The 21,201-nt window shown below is 36.1% G+C and overlaps 1 protein-coding gene across 2 annotated transcripts; it reads right to left on the bottom strand.

Annotated features, from left to right (window-relative positions):
* Positions 1-164: 164 nt before the first annotated feature.
* LOC121750416 (transcription factor MYB3R-5-like) lies at positions 165-6,027 on the bottom strand. 2 transcript variants are annotated; one of them, XM_042144954.1, is made up of 9 exons: positions 5,886-6,027; positions 5,382-5,533; positions 4,611-4,662; positions 4,363-4,420; positions 4,027-4,121; positions 3,819-3,922; positions 2,960-3,088; positions 1,181-2,143; positions 165-500 (listed from the first exon to the last, which is right to left on the bottom strand). In XM_042144954.1, the coding sequence occupies exons 2-9, from the start codon at positions 5,525-5,527 to the stop codon at positions 476-478; spliced, it is 1,572 nt and encodes a 523-aa protein (XP_042000888.1). In that variant the 5' UTR covers positions 5,528-5,533; positions 5,886-6,027; the 3' UTR covers positions 165-475. The 2 variants fall into 2 exon arrangements, with proteins under 2 accessions (XP_042000888.1, XP_042000896.1); XM_042144962.1 differs by having other exon boundaries at positions 5,891-6,027.
* Positions 6,028-21,201: the final 15,174 nt, after the last annotated feature.

Raw genomic sequence — 21,201 nt, 5'->3', positions numbered from 1 at the left:
TTTTTTGAAAGAAGTTTTCTCCTTCTGACTCTTAGTTCTTTAATAGATAGAAGCGATGAATTGCATAAGATAGTAGCATGCAAAATCCTTAATTTCAGGGTTATCCTCAAGCACTACTATAACTCTGCTAATAAAATATCACAAATTTCCCTAAGTAAGAACACTTTAGTCTATATCAAGTAAATGCATTATATTCTCAAAATTTCCGTAAACCAAAGACTTATTCTATATCAAGAAAAACTATAATACAGAATCTATCTAAGAGGAGAGTTCCTATACAAAGTCAATTAGAGTTTGAATCTGGATGATTGAGAAGAAATATTTTATCTTAAATATAATCATTAAATGGAGAAAAAGGATATCCATCTTTGCAGAACTTGTATCCATGATAGGCCCACATCCAAACCTGAGAACAACTGCGCTTTAGCTTGCAATTGTGCATCTAGAAGTCTCTGGTTCCTTCCGTTAACAGCGACTATGATCCAGTTCTATCGGCATGTCTGACCAACAAAAAAAAAAGACGAGAGTGGCTAATCAGATCAGGCAAAACAGCACAGATGCAGAAAATGTAAGTCAAGAAACAACAATAAGAAATCTTTACAAGGCCTGATGCAAGAGGAAGAAAAGCGCAGGTCATCATGTAGAAACTTTTTCACTTGTTTCGCTTGAAAGCTTAATTTTTACATTAACGATGTATGTAAAAACCTCCTAGTAGGTGCACCAAGTCAATATTTAGGGTTACTTACCAGACACAACAAAAACTTTACCTGAACTTACATTTTTAACACATTTAAAACATAGCAATTACAACATCCCCACCATTTCACAAATGAAAAGACAATGTTTAGCAGTACACGACACACCAAACACAGTTTTCTGAAAAGTTATGGATGGTTTGCAAAATAGAATGAAGTGTGTTGTAATTGCAACATCTCAAAGTTGAGTGTTATTTATTTCCAGCAGTTGATGAAGAAACTTGACAAGAACCATGGTACTTCTGATAATATATTAGGCCATATAATAAAATGAAAACCTCATATAGGTGATGCAACCTAATGCCTAAGAGCTTGAGGACATAAGAAACATAAATGAAGAAACTTGAAAAATAAGAATACTACAGATAAGGGAATAGGAACATTATATTTCGAAGCACTAAAGTTAAATTCTTACAAATCATTACCTCTTTTGACGCGTGTAGACAAACTTTGTTACAGGTGGAACTTTCTTAACCTCTCCATCTTTCAAGTTATTGTCACGGCAATCTTGCTCCATGACAGTAGTGAAGTCGAGCTGCTTCTCGACAGATTTAAGAACTGAAGTTCTTTTAAATCGTAATCGATATGGAGGAGATGAATTAAATGACTGATTGCTGCTTAACCCATCTTCATTATCGCAAGTAGGATTTTCACATAAGCTGTTGTTCTGCAGCCCCGTATTCTCAGAACTATTTGTCTGGTCATGATCAGTATTAGATATAACTGTTTCCTTAGGCTGTTGCAGCTCAGACTTTCTCTTTCTTAGTATTGATGGAGTGATTGGAAAGCTTTTTGCAGCAATTCTCAGTATAGACTCGGGGGTTTGAGTATACAAGCTTCTACTATTTACACTTGGTGGAGTAATGGAAGGTGTGGGCGACAATGCCGTGACATCTGCTTCCGGTTGCATCAAGAAAGTATTACAAAGATTTGAATCTAGCTGACCATGGCTTTCTATTACTGGTGGCTCATAATATAATGTCTCATAAATTGGAGTATCACAATGCACTGCTGCTCCGATAATTCGGTATTGATCAACTTCCCCACAGAATCTATGTCTCTCAAACTCAGATTCTGCATTTGAATGGGTAGTCACTGCCAGACACTTTGTGCCCTCAGGATTCGTAGACTCACGCTGCCGATAGGCAGCAACATCATGATCAGCGAGAATAGCATCTAGCTTATCCTTCCCATCTTTAACTTTACATGATTCAATAGTATCACCCGAAGCCAAAACAGGCGACCTCACTAAAGTTGTCCTACTGATATCCCTAGCACCATTTAGAAGAACATTTTTAGATACTGGAGGGAGGCTCCCTGTAGCCAAATAGAACTCCAGCTTTTTCTTCAGTGAGCTATTCCAGTGATTCTTGATTGCATTGTCGGTTCTGCACAGATAATAACTCAATTAAAATATCAGCAAAGTATGTGCTGCGCAGCAATCATTAAGGATCATCGCTCCCCATTGTTGGTACTACCGCCCTTTTCTTCTTTGTTTTATTTCCTTTTTTTGGCTGGCACTTTGCCTTCCAAATTATACACAATTTTACACAATAATATACCTAATATGGAACACTGCCACAAGATTGTGCAGTTCAGGAGAGAGGGGGAGAAAAAGTTCTGTTGGTAATTTGGTATTGTCCAAAGGACTCATAAGTTTGATGGCACAATAAACAAATCATAGCCCAGCTCAAACAGAGCCATTTCAGCAATTTGCAGGCTTACTATATAGTAATTCAGTATTTAATTCTCTAGCCTCATTTGCAATTGCAAGCATTAAAAATTACTTTCATCTGTGACTTATCAGCATCTTTCATGAGAATAATCTCCATATCTGTGCAGCTAAGAAAGTCGCATAAGAAGTCTCACATAAAACAAAGTTGAAACTCTTAGCAGTTGCAATATAACATGTACACTTCACACCTGCACCAGTATCCCAATTTTTTTTCAACTTCCTGACTTTAGTCCACAAAAGTGTCAGTCTTATTTGTCCTTTTAAAATATACAGAAGACAGAAGTGTCACTTTTATTTCATTAGTTTTTACTGGATAGACTACAGATATCGGATGAAAAGGCAACCAGAATTTCATTTTGATGTGTAAGTTGCCAGATGAAGAGCAAACATCAATTTTCCTTTACAATAATATTCCTTATTTTCTCATCTTCACTCTTCAGAGTAAAATAAGTTAGCAAAAGAACGGTACCTTCCAGGCAGAAGCTTAGCTAATTCAGCCCATTTATTCCCATTGATGCGATGAGCATTAAGCAGAGTAAGCTCCTCGTCCAAAGTCCAAGCATCCTTCTTAATATCTGGATTCAAATGGTTGTGCCACCTGAACATTTTCCAAATAGACAAGGAAGATAATTTTCAAAGCTCAGATAACATATAATGTGAAAATGTGACTACAAATACACTACTCTTAAGAGGAATTTAATCAGCACATATTATATTAAGTTATGAACACAAAACTGGTAGCATCACACAAACTATACACTTCTCTGTTGATATGGTGTTCCTGACGTAAAGCCAGGAAGACAACCTTCAAGAAAGCAAAATGAAACCTTCATATTTAGTTGGGATTCTTAATCAAGACATGCATTATTACAGAAAAAATAGAAGTATGGTGAAACAGTGAATCATTCTATTGAAGATTTTATGAAGAATCATCGGTCGATCTAGGGAAAATTAACATGTGTTACTTTCTACCACGATATTTTCTAAGACATGCATGCTACCTGTCAAGTTAAACATCAAGAGTCAGTCTTTCTGCCACATATGACATATCTACCGACAGTCAATAGGAAGATACTCCCTCCGGCCCATAAAAATAGGGACTTTGGGTATGGCACGGGTTTTAATACAAAATTGGTAAAATAAGAGAGAGGTAGAAAGAAAAAGAGATTGGAGTGTTGTTAGTGGAGAATGGGACCCACCTCATAAGAGAGAAAAACTTGCCAAAAATGGAAGATGACTATTTTTGTGGGATGGCCCAAAATGGAAAAAGAAGACTATTTTTATGGGACGGAGGGATTATGAATTGTTAGGTCCATTATTGATATTACCTCTCACGGCACTGCTTTCCAATTCGACCTGGCAATGACTTTGCTATGACTGACCATTTTGTAGGTCCATATTTGGCCACTAGCTTTGTGATTTTCTCATCCTCCTACAAAGTCAGGTCATTAGAAGTTGAAATCAGGAACACCATGATGCTATAATGAATCTAGCAATTGGGAAATTCAGATGAGATGGAGGATTATAGCAGCCAACCTCTTGTGTCCAGGGACCTTTCACAAGTTCTGGATTCAGAACCTTTTGCCATCGATGAAGGCACTGCACTTCTGATCTATGTGGAAAAAACTCAGCTGTGTCCATATCAATGGTTTAGTGAGACCACATAAGTTGAGAAAGATTTGATAGAATGCAGGAAAAGAGACATGGTAAAGTAACATTGTATATGTAAATAATGGAGTTCTCAAATCATACTACGAAAGGCCTTATTTTAATGGCATTAAAACACCAAAGCATTAATAATCCAATCGAGTAGCAAATTTAATAGGTCCGTCGAAAAGAGAAGTTAATAAAAGAGAGAATCTTAATAGATACCTATTTTCTTCCAAGACTTCCCTCTGAAAGCTGACACAGCTTTTCGTAGTGTATCATCCTGAAGCAAAATTATTTAATTTAATGTGCAGTAAATATTGCCTGAAGAATAACAGAATTACTTGGGCAGTTGCATTTCTTATCAACCACTTGAATTCCAGTTGTCGTCATGCAACATTAAGGTCAAAAACCAGAAATGAAGTTATTTATTCCAGCACAAGATACATACATTCATTTGGAATAGTTCTTACCTCCTCTGGAGTCCAACCTCCTTTCGCTCTTCTAATTGGACCGGTAGTTCTTCTGTAAAACCCAAAAATGGTATCAAATGTAAGATTATCATATTTAAAGAAAAAAGTACTCTTTATTCCATTGGCAATAAATGCAGAAGTTTGTCCAGTTCTTTGTTCCAGAGTAGAGGTGAGGTCCAAAAATTATATTTTAAAACAGATTGGTGAGAGCTAGTGAAATAGGTACATATTATATACACCGACAAGATGTCATACCAGTTAAGAATAGCATCTTATGTTATTCTCTCAAAGAAAAAAGAATGTTCGAAATTATGAATTGCTGCTGCTCCTTTTAACGGGACAAGCAACCAAATTGGCATGATAATGCTAGATTTAATTTAAAAGGCACCACCATACTAGAATACGTGATGTGCATGGGTAGAACCAGAAAATAATTAATGAAGTTCACATCTTTCTAGTTTCTTATAAGACAACAGAAGAATATTCACACAAATGCGCTGAAAAAGAAACAAATTCATTATAATTCAGTATCTAACAACCATACAAAATCAATCAAAAACATGCATCATCAATAGAAACATCTTTTATTCATGTATTTATATTGGGAAACAGAAAAACGTCAGTATTTTAATTCACAAAAGAAGGAGCATAACAATGCAAGAAAATCAATCCAAAATATGATTCAGATAACACTAAGCCAGACATGAAAATTAAATATACTTGAACCATAAATATCACATGCACTCATCCAAAAATGAAAGAATGCAATACCTATGAGCTGGAGAAACACTTCTCGGACTAGTTGCCCCAGGAGACTTTAGTGCGGCGCTGCTACTGTTCTCCGAAACAGAGGAGCTTGAAGCAACAGTAGATTCCTTGTTCTCAAGGCAAATATCACCAAATTTTACCTCTGACATTAGTCCCTATACATTATCACAAGTCCACATTCCTAAGCTTCCTTAATTCAACCAATCGAATAAACTTCCAAACAAATTGTACAACTCCAGTCAAATTAAAGAAAAATAAAATCTTTAGCTCGAATACTAAACTAAGTCCAGATCTCTGAAACGAATGGTAATTGACACCACAAGACTCCGAGCCATGAACGCCGCTCGAAGAAATTCCAAACCTCACACAAATATTCGATTGATCACAGCAGTTGAATACGTAAAACGCAGTAATATTGATCAAACAGCAAGCAACACAAAAAGAACACCACAAATTCACAAAAACTCAGAATTCTATCACCTCGAAATAAAAATTGCATCGCCTAACCTTACCAATTGGGAAAGTAGCTCCTCGGATTCCCAAGCCCTAAGAAAACTAAAAAATCTCTGAATTGAAAGAGAGAAAATCCCCCAGCTTCGAAAACCTTGCCCGTTGAAATTGGAGAGAGAAAACAAATAAATATATAATGATTTGTATATAACGAATACCTGCGAGATGCCGTGTCCAATTTATCCATCCATATATTACTCCACTATTTGTAATTTAATTTTATAAACTTTAATGGAATATCTCATATTTCATTTTTTAGGGAACATCATTTTTGGTCCACGAACTTTGTCAAAGTATTATTTTAGGTCTGTGAACTTTGAAAATATCATTTTAGGTCCGTGAACTTTGAGTTAATATTATTTGAGGTACTTTTTACTATTTCCAAGTTTTTTTGGACGAAAATACCCTCAATACCTTAAAGTGTATATATTTTTAATAAATTTATCATATACTCATAATTTTTTATAAATATCTTTACAATATATTTTTGACAAATTTTCTAAATATAATTTGACCTTAAATATTATCACTTAATTTTGTGACATGCATGTAAACTTACTTCTTCAATTTTTATATTAATTTTTTTTTAAAATTGAATAAATAAATTTTCTTTAATAATAAAAAATTGAATAAAAATCTTTTCTTGCATGTCACAAAATTAAATGATAATATTGAAGGTCAAATTATATTTAGAAAATTTGTCAAAAATATATTGTAAAGATATTTATAAAAAGATCTTTATTCAATTTTTTATTATTAAAGAAAGTTCTTTATTCAATTTTTTTAAAAATATAATATAAAAAATTTGAGAAGCAATTTTACTTGTATGTCACAAAATTAAGTAATAATATTTAAGGTCAAATTATATTTAGAAAATTTGTCAAAAATATATTATAAAGATATTTATAAAAAGATCTTTATTCAATTTTTTATTATTAAAGAAAGTTCTTTATTCAATTTTTTTAAAAAAATTAATATAAAAAATTGAAGAAGCAATTTTACTTGCATGTCACAAAATTAAGTGATAATATTTAAGGTCAAATTATATTTAGAAAATTTATCAAAAATATATTGTAAAGATATTTATAAAAAATTATGAGTATATGATAAATTTATTAAAAATATATACACTTTAAGGTATTGAGGGTATTTTCGTCCAAAAAACTTGAAAATAGTAAAAAGTACCTCAAATGATACTAATTCAAAGTTCACAGACCTAAAATGATATTTTCAAAGTTCACGGACCTAAAATGATACTTTGGCAAAGTTCGAGGACCAAAAATGATGTTCCCTCTTCATTTTTCACCATTTTGCCATTAAATATTATCATTTCATTTTATTATAAGTTTAATATAAAAAATAGAACTTATATTCTATTAATTTTTTTATCCTTTACAAAATTAAACAATTTCAAAAACTCACGCATATCCAATATGAAACATTTATTCTCAAACAAATGGAGTAGTTATTATGAAAAAATTGTTGCATCATAGGATCTATAATCACTGTTTTAAAATATATATCATTTTGTCTGTAAAATTTTATTTATCTATATTTATTTATGATGAAAGAACATGAGAGAAATCAGTTACATTCTAGAGAATTAAAATTGCTAGAAGAAAATGTTTTACCTATTTCAGAAAACCTACATTGATATGTACTTTGCATTAATACGCATGTAAACAAGATACTCCTTCTGCCTCACTATAGTTGAGGTGTTCCTTTAGAATAGAGATTAAAGATCAAGTATTTAGTGAGTTAAATTGAATAAGAATAAAGTAGGAGTATAACATATTACAAGTCTAAAGTAATACAAGAAGTAATAAGGAAAGAGAAAATAAAGGAACATAAAATGTGCATCAAAATATTGACGGCAAAAGTTTTGAAGTGAAAAAATGAAAAAAAATGCAAAGTCGAAAGACTTTATTGATATTTTTTTTCTAGAGATTGTAAACGTGTAACCTATTCGGAAACTTATTTATATAATTCGCTCTATGTTTCACCTACAGTATGAATATGAGTATGAGTATGAGTATGAGTATGAGTATGAGTATGAGTATGAGTATGAGTATGAGTATCACCTAGTTCAAGAATAAACATAAAACCATGACGAAAAATAAAAAAAATTATGCATCATTGATCACCTGATCAAGTGCTTATTGATAAGACATATTTCATGCATCGGTTTAGAGAGTAAAACGTACTATACTTGGTCAGTTATCGCGCGAAAGAAGTGTTAAATGTACAAGAATGTTGCTTGACCAAGGCAACAAGGCCAAGTTGATCAAGTTAGCACAAAAGGCGGAAAAAGACCAAAAATCGGGTGAACTGATCAAATGAGAGTGATCAAGCAGCTAGGCGGGGACCACTGGTTTCTAGAAGGAGGACACGTGAGGCTAATGAGCTAGACGGTGGTCATCATTCTGTTAGCAAGGACGACGTTCTAGAAGAGGAACACGTGCTGGTACATGAGACGCAAGGATGGAGCTGAGTCATCAATCTGTTATTGTAAAGCGACATTATTCTAGAAGGAAGGAACGTAGCAATCGATGAGTCGCTCGCTCACGTGAGCGAATATCCTCTGCCAAGATCGTTATCTAGCTGGAGGTTGTGTGAAGTGCCTATAAATGGAGGATGTGCCACCACAATCAGGGGATTTGCTTCTTTTCTTTTTACCATCTTCTTCCGTCTTCAGCAATTTTCCTTTTTAGTTTAGTTTACATTTTAGTTTAGTTCTCCAGATAAGTTAGAGAAATGGTTAGCTAGAGAGAGGGAGCGCAACAGAGTACTCGATATCTGTTCGGCGTTGTCTCGAATTTCCATCCGAGAGTTTCTCGGCTTTACTTGTTTTCTTATTTCCCGAAGTTGTTAGTATAGTTTGATTTTGAGTTGTTCTGTAGTTAAAGAATCAATCTTTATGTATTCTGCATGCTTGCAACACTGTTCTGAGTTCTGGATATAAATTTGAAGTTGTTTTGTTTCCGTTCGCTTGCTCACTGTTCTAGTTTAATTCCGCTTTAGACTTTGATCAAGTGTTTAATCATATTGAATAGCAAAGTGTTTGTGTTTTCGCCGCATGCCTAGGTAGTCAGTTTTATTCCAGTATGTCACTTACTTGATCCAGTAGTTAGCAGTACCTTGATCCAGTAGATAGTTTACTTTCTGCCTAAGGTAAAACCAGTAGTTAAAAACTCCCAAAATTAAAAGCGTGGCAGCAGCCGATCCCTGTTCACTACTCACACACTTGATACACTGGTTTCTCTGTGGGATCGACCCCGAACTTGCCGCTTTACTGTTAAAGTAGTGCAAAATTGAGAGTTATAAATTACTTTGGTTGGCTAGCGAGAGCATGAATGCTTTAATCAAGTGGCAACGACATTTACTAACTGGTTCATCCGGTTCAGTTATCTTCCATATAACTTTATCCACGCAATTCATCTTCCGCGGTCCCACCACTTATATATCATTCATCTTTACACTATATATAATAATCAAACTACTCAAACAAATAGCTACAAAAAAATAAAGGTTCAAAAATCTCATCAACAAGATCATCAAATATGATTTCCTCAAGCTCAAGTCCTACACACTCTGCATCCAATTGTAGATTCATCCAAGCGTCGTTCCGAGCCAAGTCCCGGCTCACAGCATCATCCATATCCGTATCAGACTGAGGCACGGAGCTAAGCAGCCATCTTATCTCAGCCCAAACTTGCTCCAAAACGCGCGATCCCTTAGGCAAGTGATGCATACTCGAGCGGGTAGTAAGACGCGTGGGCCAATAGCAGAAAGATCTTTCATGAATCCCTAGCAAGACCTGGTTGATGAGATCAAACAAGAGGATCTGGTTGGATATCCCGTCTTCTTGATCCGGTGCACAACATGGATCGCTCACTTCCTCAAACACTGAGGGGGTGAGAGGGTCCTCCCCTGACCGCCACTTCCCCAGCGTGCTCTCGTTCCTCGTGAACCCGGATAGCTCAAGCACCCCCCTCACGTAGTTGAACTCCGCATTGTTCTTCTCATCCCCCTGCACGTGAACTATGCCAACCGCGTCTTGTGCTGACATACACCTATCGTATACGTCTACTTCCCCTTCTTCCACATCAACCTCGATTAGTTCATCATCATGTGATAGCTCAACACTACTTTGCCTTTTGGAGGATCTTGCATCTACAAAACATTCAACAAAGTCACATCACCAAATCATGCACTATCATCTTTGGAGTGTTATTCAAATATTAATGAAATGAAAGCTACTAACCATCTAAGGGTGATGCTTCATGCTCTTGTTGCTCAACTTCTGATGCCATCGTCTCAGACTCGTCTCTAAAATCGTGAGATGACCTCCTCTCCCTCGCCTTCTCATCACCTGCATCATTCTCTTCTTCTTGATCCCTATGTCCAGTGACACCTTCATCTTCACCATCCACACGCTCCAACGCCCTCTCCTCGTTAAACCTGATATCAGGAAGCGAGAGAATCCTCCCCAGAGTGGGAGGCTTCCTCCCAACACCACTCAACTTCGATTCATTTCTTTTACCCTCTTTTCCGGAGCTAATCTCCAGCAACTGATTATACCTATCCAACGAATTGTCAAACGACGTTTCCCTCTTGTAGTCCTTTGAAGAGCCTTTGCCAAAATCCGACCTCCCGACCTGGACACCATCCTCAGCCAGCTTCTTCGAGGGACTAGTCCCATAAGGCACCTTATGGTGCAACGCGTCCATCATGATCCGATTCTTCTCCTTCTTCCTATCCCGGATGAAATACCTGATCTTCTCCCGGATATTCTTGAAACGCATCAGCCCAGCTCTGTTCTCGTCGCTCTTCTTCCTCAAAATGGTGGCTGCTGCTGCTGCAGGCGAAGCAGCATTGTCCAAAACCTCACACGCCTCGTTCTCTTGCTTAATATCCTCTCTACTTTTTTCCACAGACGCAACAGCAGAACCATGACTCCTCCTAGCAGCACAGCCTTCCAAATCATCGAAATCTCTCGCACCCGAATGAGCAAACGAGATGGACTTATTCAATCCATATCTCAAATTAGGTGAACGACGACAATGCAGCTGATTAGCCATAGATATACTTGGATCTTTCATGATATTCAAGAACATCTCCTCTCTCAGATTGAGAAGATTCAACGCATCCATAAACAGCTTGGATTCTTGAAGAACATCGCCTCTGGTTGGCTCGATTGCATAAATCAAGTTGCCATGAACAAGGGTATGATCTCTAACAGGGTGATCTCCAAACTGATCAACCTCATTCTGTTTCAAGTAGTTCAGCCTCATGTGGTGCGAGGTTGAAGCAGAAGGCGCCTCCACGCAGTCGAGAGACTTCCCCTTATGGTGGAAGAGGAGGTTCTCGTCGGGCGGTTTTCGGACGGGATAGGACGTGCTCCTTCGGTGGCGGCCTTTCCTCTTGCAGACCTCCTCTGTCAAGGCTTTTTTTATTCTTGCCTTCATGGAGGGGGTTTTGTGGTCGGCCTCGCGCTTAGCCTGAGACAATTCAAACGTGTCAGACCTAAAATGTGCGTTCTTATCATGTTTTGTCTTAACGTACTCACTCTAGATTTTTGGACAGAGGGCTCGACGATGTCTTGCTCGGCTTCTTCTTCAACACTTGAAGAAGCTTTGCCTGCAAATATGAATGGATGGATGGATGAGAATGTATGTATTGTTAGCAATTGAAACTAAAAATAAATAAATTATAACTAGAGAACTGAAACCACTGTATGATTCTACGTATGGATTTCTATCATTTAGTAGTACCATGGCCATTGGAGAGCTTTCCATAAACGAGACGAGCATGAGGGATTCTTTTGACGACTTTGTCCCATCGATTTTGTTGCAAAGTGTGAAGAATACCCCACATGCATCCAGGGCCATGATGTTTCAAGGCAATGTGTGATTCTTTTTTCTCCAAATTCCTCCCTATTTTGAACATTCTACTCTTTTCATCATCAAATATTCCCATTATTATTTGAACAATCTTCAGATTCTTGTTTGTATTACCAAGAAGGAAGAAATTCATGAAATGCGCATCAAGAGGTTCGTAGTTGAAACATCGTTGGTGCGATGAGGAGATGGTGATGGTGATGGTGGGATATCCGTGTTATTCTCTGTGGCTAGAGAGAGTGGGATGGATTGACGCATGTTTTAAAAAATTTAATCATTTTTTATACCACATCAAATACACTATACACTTGCACTCTACTTTAATTTTGCTTCATTTTAATTTCTGTCTATTTTGCCTAACAAAAATTATTAGAAATAAAAATCTGACATACATTTTTAGTACAATTTCCCATAATTGAGGATTGTTATAATTATTGTGAGATTAGTACAGTTTGCTAATTACCAGAAAACGCTTTTCTGTGCAGAACAATAATTATTTCAAGGCCCAATGGGGCGTACAAAAAAAGCCCAAGTTACTGGTGTTCAATTGTGCTCCCCCAAGCCTGTTGCGGATGCTCTATCGTCATACTACCTCCGTCCCATAAAAATAAGGGCAATGAGTATGACACGGGAATTAAAATAAAATTGGTAAAATAAGAGAGAAGATGAGAATGGTATGATAAAGTAGAGAATGATAATGGAATCTAAATTATTAAATTGATATAACTTTCCAAAAATGGAAAGCACATATTTTTGTGGGACGCACGAAAATGGAAAATGCACATATTTTTATGGGACGAGGGAGTATATTGAAATTGAATGGGGCTAAATTATTTTCTAAAACGGATTTGAGGTAGGGTTATTTTCAGATTCTAGCTAAATTAAGGTTAAAAATTTAGTGGTCCGGGTATATCCGGTTAATCACAATTACAAAAGGTTTGCAATTAGAAATAGTTAAACACATGTGAACCACTGAATTTTTATTTTCAAACCCTAATTAGATCCGTTGCACCATGTCAATAAAAAATCAACCCAAATTTGTTGATTATTCATATTGGCGAGATTTGATATCTGAACTAGTCGTGCTCCAGGAATATATGATCTTTCAACATCCTATCTAATTTATTTTAAAATAATCGAAAAGAAAATTTGGTAACTACAGCTGTTGAAATAGTTTGGCAGGCTATAACTATTTTCTGGTGCAATTGGGCAAACTGATATATCCAAAGTCAATGTTAAATTATACTCCCTTCGTCCAGCAATAGGAGTCCCATTTCTCCAGGGCACGGGTTTTAAGAAAGTTTTGGAGTGTGTAATAAATGGTGTGTGATAGTGGAATTTGAGACCCACCTTAATTGTTTTAAACCCTTTTTTTAGCTTGCATACAACCAGCTGCCTTCTTTTTTGCCTACAACAATGTAGCACGTTTTCATATCAAGGGGTGCAACATGAATTTAATTTTATGCATCATGAATTTAATTTTAGGCTGCCAAAAAAATGGACACATTTAATGGGAAACTGGATTTAATAAGAACACTCAACATAAAAAAATGCCTTCCATTACATAAGTGAATCACGAACACCAAATCCGAATCACGAACACCAAATAAGTGAGTCTGAATCACGAACACCAAATAAGTGAATCACGTTTTCTTTGAAATTGAAATTAGAGCTAAGAGAAACAGGGGGAAAATTAGGTTAGTGTACAAGAACAAGCTACTCCGATTCCCCAAATCCCCGCCGCCGTCTTCCTCGTCCCCCCCCTTCGGCACGGTCACCACCAGCTCGCTGTCCTCGTAGGCGGCGGGCACGAGCTCGGGGCGCGTGGATGGCGGCAGGCGGAACCGCCACAGACCGAGCTCGAATTCCGTCCCGGAGACATCGACGACGCCGTCTCCCCTCACGACGATCTTCGTGACGCCGGGGTAGATCGCGACGGTGGCGGCGGTGAATCTTCGTCAAAGCGGCGTGGATTAAGGTTTCCACATAGGAAGAGGATGGAGTAAACGGCAGTGTAATTGAGAGAGTTGGAGAGTGTAATTGAGAATTGGGGGAGGATAATTAATTTTTCTAAATATGGTAAGTGAACCGGGACTCCTATTCCTGGACGCCCCAAAACGGAAAAACGGGACTCCTATTGCTGGACGGAGGGAGTAATTAATAGTACAATGTGCCAATATTTGGTCTAATCAACCAATGACTAACTATTTTATTTTCCAACGGGTCGATCTTTATTAGTTTAAGCATAGATATTAAACGTGAAAAGAGTTATAGTCCTAAAAATCGACATAAAAAGCACAATGTATGATGGAATTAACTCGTTGGGTGTAGCTTTCTAAAGAACTTATTCGATGTAGCATATAAGGAATTATTTTTTATTTATAATAATTGAGCTATATTATCTTTGGAGGTGTTATAATTAAGGTAAAAGATTATGTTATCTCCGATCCGGTTAAAAATAATTTTTTTAATCACTCACAATTTATTTTGTCTTTTATTTTATTTGCTCTTCATTACATTTTTTTTCTATATAATTTACTAAACACTATTTTCTAATTCTTATGCCCAAAAACATCTCACTTGGGACGGAGGAATTACAAACATTTTATAGTATTATTTTGAATTAGTATGACCCATATTTCACCCAAATTAAAATGATTATTCTAGTTACTAATCAAATATTATTTCGTGGAGTTTACTCTAATTTGGCTTGCATAAAGAAAATACGAGGCGTTGAAATTGATCTGCCCATCTAGAAGTTCCAATAGTTATATTTCTTTTTTAATTGATGACGATCATTTACTACTAAATACATGATTGATTATAGTTTATATTCTAAAATTAATGGCCATTCAACAAAATTCTCAAATCAAGGATAATTATCACCACACAATGCACGAACATCACAGAAATAAACAAAAATAACAAAAGTAACTCATTGTTCGATTTCCAACTATATATTACTCCATTCGTCCTATTATAAATGAAACATTTGCTTTTCGACATGAGATTTTATGTAATATTACTATTATTTTGTAAGTTAATGATGAGAGAATAAAGTAAGAGGGATAAAAATTAGTGATAATGTTATTTTCATTTTATGAAATGTTTTATTTTTAATAGAACAATCCAAAAAGGAAAACGTTTCATTTTTAATGGAATAATGGAACAATCCAAAAAGGAAAACATTTCATTTTTAATGAAACATATGGAGCATGATGTATCCCATTGGCCTTGAAGTATTTGTCTTAATTTCCATATTCATTAAAAAAATAAGTCAAATGTATAATATTTGAACAATTTGAAATAACTCATTGAAAATCGAAAATCCGAGTATTTTTGTGAAATGGCTTTTCCACATTTATTCTAAAAATCTATTTGAAAAAGATCAACTGGAATACTGGATTATATTATTCGTATTTCGTAACGATTTACATAGAGAGATTCAATGATACATACACCCCATAAATTAGAAGTTTGAATTGAAATTTAATGCAATGACTATGATGAATTTACGGTAATTAGAGAAATAGGTTAGAGTCAAATTATAACAGTCAAACTATCTTAAACTGAATATATACTAATAAAATTTAATTTCTGATTCAATAGGTGAAAGTCAAAACCTATAATCAATATCTCACGCGTATGCATGTGCAAAATTTTGTCAATACCAAAGGTCGGCACAACACACTCTTCACACGCATATCAATTTTAATGGAGTAATTTGCGTGCTGATCCTGTAGTACTTTTATAATTTAAATGTATACTACATCCTTGGGATAGTTAAAAATCTTAAATATAAGTATTAAAACTGAAATTATATGCAGTCAATTTGATCATGAAATTCTATACTAAAGTATACATTTTTAAGTTAATTTTAATGGCTTTATATATTCGCAACTGTTTTTATATGTTTATAACAACAAAAAAATGTTTCATCCAACCTATACATAGTCCTCCAAGCAATTTAATTTGTACTTAAATATTACTCTTTTCGTACATTATTTAAAGTCCTACTTTAATTCGACACGGATTTTAAGAAATGTAAAAAGAAAGTGATAGAAGAGGTTAGTGGACTGTATGCCTATTTATTTATATATCTATACATATATAAAAGACGAGTTTTGACCATCATTTTGAATATTTATAAGTTTCGGGCAACATCTTGAAAATTTAAGAATTTTGGGTAAAGGTTATAAAATGTTACATAACCATCATTTTGAATATTTATAAGTTTTGGGCAACATCTTGAAAATTTAAGAATTTTGGGTGAAGGTTGTAAAATGTTACATAACGTTTTAATAAAATCACATAATGTCTCCCTAAAGTAAATGCCATTTATAAAATAATGTAGGCATATATAACTGCCGATAGTAGGGATGTCAGTGTAGCCCGCAACCCGTGGGCTGGCCCGATTAGCCCGCCAAATTTATAGGGTTAGGGCCGGAAATTTCTAGCCCGATAAAATCAAAACCCGATTAGCCCGTACCCGATTAACCCGCAACCCGTTAGGGCCAGACCCGAAAACCCGATGGGCTGGCCCGAAAACCCGATAAAATTTCTATCATTCAATATTTTTACTTATAATTCGACACTTCATTGATTAATTTATAATATATATATAACTAAAAAAATAACTTTCAATTTTATACTCCCTCCGTCCCAAGCTACTTGCACTTATTTCCTTTCTGGGCGTCCCAAGTTACTTACACTCTTTCCATTTTTAGTAAAAATTATCACCTACAGCCGTAATATTTGACTTTGTCTATCACTCATTCCTTAATCCCCGTGCCGAACAGGAAACGTGCGAGTAGCTTGGGACGGAGGGAGTATTAAATATAAATATTATATATTGAATTTTTCATTAATATAAAAATTGATAAATAAATTTAAAACTTCAAATTCACTAAAAGAATATTTAAATTACTTAAACATGCATTAAAATTTCACAAAATATCTCAAATATTAGTATTTCATCATGTTTATCTCAAATATCTCATAATTAAATATTTTACATTTAATAAATATAACTATTTTTCATCATTATTTATTGGATTGATCGCATGTTAATTTTATCGGTGGCAACCCGATTAACCCGTTGGGCTAGCCCGAAACCCGAGCTTTTAGGGTTAGGGTTGAACTTTTATAACCCGAAAGAAATCACAACCCGATTAGCCCGCACCCGATTGACCCGCAACCCGAGCGGGTTGGCCCGAAACCCGATGGGCCGGCCCGATTGACATCCCTAGCCGATAGTGTGGAGAAAATATTAAAGTTGATGACTTTTGAAATCTATGGCGAAATTAATGTTAATACCATTAATAATATAATGTAACCCCATATGTAACTGCGATTATAGTGTGATTATATGGTATAACTGAATCATTCAATTTAATGATTTATGAGGACTTTTCAGCGTTTTTTGACTTTTCAAATCTATGACTAAATGTATCCAATTGATTAAATCATAAATTAATATTCATTTTAATTATTATCGATTACCTAGAAAATGCATTTTTGTTTCTATAATGTATAGTGGAATTTATAAGGTTTTAGGAATTATTGGCAGCCTTAGTTTTTGTCTATAATTAAATACATGTTCTTTCATTGTAGAATTATCTTTTCAGTGCAAACATTAGATAAATTTCAAAATTGCTCCCTCAAAGGATTCAACTTCAGCAGTCGACGACATGAGCTCTTCTGCAACGGTTAATGGAGACGGAGGCGGTGGAGATATAGTCCTGTAAAAGGCGAAGAGCCGAAGACGCGAGTCGGAGGCTGTGGAGAGAGGGTCGTGTACGAGAAGGTGAAAACAAAATAGCACTTTTAAATCTTATTTTAAGGATCATTCTCTATTTGAGTGTTTTAGTTCATAATTAAGTTTTTTCTTAATGTTAATTTTTTTTAATTTTTTGTTAATTTTGTTTGAATATTTTCCATCTTAGCTATGATAGTTATTTTTTCTCAAATAAAGAAATCGCAGTAGCTGACTATCTATAACATTTGGAAGCTAAAATTGTACGTTTGTCGCCAACTTTATTACTACCATATGTTTCATGCAAAGAAAACACCCAAAGTCAACGAAATGGCGAAATGGAGCAAAGAAGATGAAGAACATAAAATATCACATTTTTTTGCGCACATACATAAATCATCAGTTTGGAGATTACGGAGGAAAATAAGGTTGAGGTAAAGAGTCAACGATGGTTCCATAGGTTTCATGCAAAGAAAACACTCAAAGTCAACGAAATGGTGAAAGGGAGCAAAGAAGACGAAGAACATAAAATATCACATTCTTTATGCGCACATACATAAATAATCAAATTGGAGACTAAAGAGGAAAATAAGGCTGAGGTAAAGAGTCAAAGATAATTTCGGCCTTTCGGGTATAAATAAGCAGGGTAGAGAAGTTATAACGCGCTAATGGTGAGTGTTTTATTGGGTTTTTGTTTTACTATTTTATTTTCTTTATTTTATTAGATTTATATACTCTTGGTATATACTCCTACATTTTTTTAATCTTATGTAATGATATTATCACTTATTTTATTTTATTTATTCATAATATCAAAATAATAGTACAAAAATATTCTAAGTCGCGCATAGAGCGTGGGTTAACACTAGTTTATTGTAAAGAGGATCAACAATGGTTTCCATCTACCTCGTGATGACTCAAACCCTACAAAAAGTTAGTGGTATTTAGGTATTTTTATTTACTCTCTTCGTACTTAAAAATTTGTCACTTATTTCCATTTCCGTCCATCTCTAAAAATTTATCATCTATCATTTTTACAATTTTTTGGTAATGGACCCCACATTCCACTAACTCATTCCCACATACTTATTTTATTACTCCCTCAGAGCATCCACAACCGTGCTCGCAAGAGCACGGTTGTGGGCCCGACGCCACTATTCATGCCTGCTCTCTGACAAGAGCACAACACCCACAGCTGTGCTCTTCCGCAAGGACGAACACAATTCAATTTAAAATTCAATTAAACAAAAACATTTCCATCATATTAAAATTCATTAAAAAACCACAATAAATATTACAAATTACAAATAAAATAAAAAAGACATAATTAAAATCCTAAAAATTAAAAATTACATAATTAAAATACTAAAAATTAAAAATTACATAATTAAACTCCTAAAAATTAAAAATTACATAATTATTGGCTAATATTATCCGAGGAAGACTACTCATCCGGCGGCACTAACCCCAATTGTTTTTGGAGACCCAATATCATGATCTCATGCGTTTGAAGTTGCGTGGGGGTCATAGTTGACCTATCGGCCATATTGAGTTGGCCTAAGAGCATCCACAACGAGTTGTTCGGGGGTGGAGGTGGCGCATAGGGAGCGAGTTCGCGACGCGACGGCGATCCGGCGTCGGGGCTACCCAAGTTAGCTCCGGCGAGTTGGTTAGCCACTTCTTCGGAGCCGGCGTCGGATAGGGATGCCGACCTTGACCGTTTGGAGGAGCCGCTAGAGGAGGATGTTACGCCTCCCATATACTTCGGGTGCGTCCGCGTGTCCTGCCAAACGTTGAGGTACTTGAACGACTTGTCGTTCATGGATTGGTAGGTGCTCAGCGCGGCAGTGCTGATGTCGACCTCGCTCCGGCCGCTCCCGGTATTCCGCGTCTCCTGGAGGAAATAGCCATTGAACTTGCCAATTTCTTCGTTGGCTCGGTCGATGGAGTTGCGCACCATACTCTCGTTGCGCTCAATCATTCCCGGCGGCCGGTTTTCATTGTACCAGCGAGAGACGCGCCACCAAAAGTGATCGCCGGATTGGTTCGTGCCAACCACCGCATCTTCGGAGATTTCCAAGTATGCCTTGAACAATTTATCCATCTCCGCCGGAGTGTACGGTGTGCGGACACCGCGAGTAGGAGGAGGCGGAGTTTGGGAGGGGGCGGTCGGCCTAGGCTCTGGTGTCCACCCGTATCGCCCTTCGGAGGCACCTTGGTCGTCGATTGGGTATGGCCGGTAGCCACCCGGAACGCCCGAATCTTGGGTTTGAGGAGGGGCCGAATATTCCGTTTCCGGACTAGGAAACGGTTGTGAACCGAACCATTCGGGGTTCCAACCGTGAGAGGGCGGGTGGTCATCGCCTTGGCCGGACATTGTTATGTTGTAGGGTATGAGAGAATGAAGATGAAAATGGATATGAGAGAATGAAGATGATAATGGATATGGGAGAATGAGGATGAGAATTGTGTAGTTTGATGTGAATTTTTGGGTGTTAAAGTGTGGGTATTTATAGATGAAAGTGTGTATTTTAGGGGGAAAAAAATAAAAAAAATTTAAAAGTGGTATAAAACGGTAATAAACGGATATATTTTTTTTGGGAAGTGAAATTTTTTTTTAATCATTTTTTAATTAAAAACCGATTTTTAATTAAAAAAAATTCAAAGGCAACGGCTATGTCGTTGCCCAATCGCCGCGCGCCACGTGTCCTGGTCGCTGGCACGGCGCAAGCGCAGCGGCGGCGAGACACGTCCGTGCCAGCGGCGCGGACGGACGCGGGTTGGGCCACCACCGTTGTGGATGCTCTCAATCCCATAAAAATATGTGCACTTTCGATTTTCGTCCGTCTTACAAAAATATGTGCATTTCATTTTTGGAAAATTATCTCATTTTATTATCCCTATACATCAACTTATTTACAACTTATACCGCCATACTAACAATGTGGGACCCACTTTCCCCTAACACTACTTTAACTACCATTCTCCTCCTCTCTTACTTTACCAATTTTGTTTTAATTATCGTGCCATATCAATTGCTCATTGCAGCAAAAAAGGCGATTCTGTCGCCTTGGCAGCCCCCACACTCCGGCCCGATATCATGTGAGGGAGTTCAATTAGGGTACATAGTAGCCCGTTAAGGGGGAATCGGGGTAATCAGGGTACGCAATTGATCATATTTTATTGGATGAGGGGAGTATATAAAACTAATATACTATACATGTCACTAAATTTTTCAACCCACTTTCTATTATATATCTTAAAACCCGTGCCGAGTCAAATAGTTACTACAAATTATTAGGGACGGAGGGAGTATTTTTTTATTATAAAGAGGATCAAAAATGGTTTTCCATCTATCTCATGATGACTCGAACCTCTGACCTATTGGTTAGAGAAGAAACGTCTTATCAATTAAGTTGCGCTTCATCGTTTATAATATATATATATATATATATAGAACTATGATCAATACCAAACCAGTCTTAAACCTTAAACACCGAACAACATCATTATAAGACAACCTGAAGTTCATTATAATGAACTAATAACAAACTTATAATTAATTTCAGATCTTTATATTATGCTAGATGATGTCATTGTTTTTAAATCTTTGAATTCCTTATAATGAACTACAAATAAAATTGTAATGAACTCCGCG

Source organism: Salvia splendens, chromosome 1 (genome assembly GCF_004379255.2).
Source record: "Salvia splendens isolate huo1 chromosome 1, SspV2, whole genome shotgun sequence".
Lineage (NCBI taxonomy): Eukaryota > Viridiplantae > Streptophyta > Magnoliopsida > Lamiales > Lamiaceae > Salvia > Salvia splendens.
This window is presented reverse-complemented; position numbering and strand designations above follow the sequence as displayed.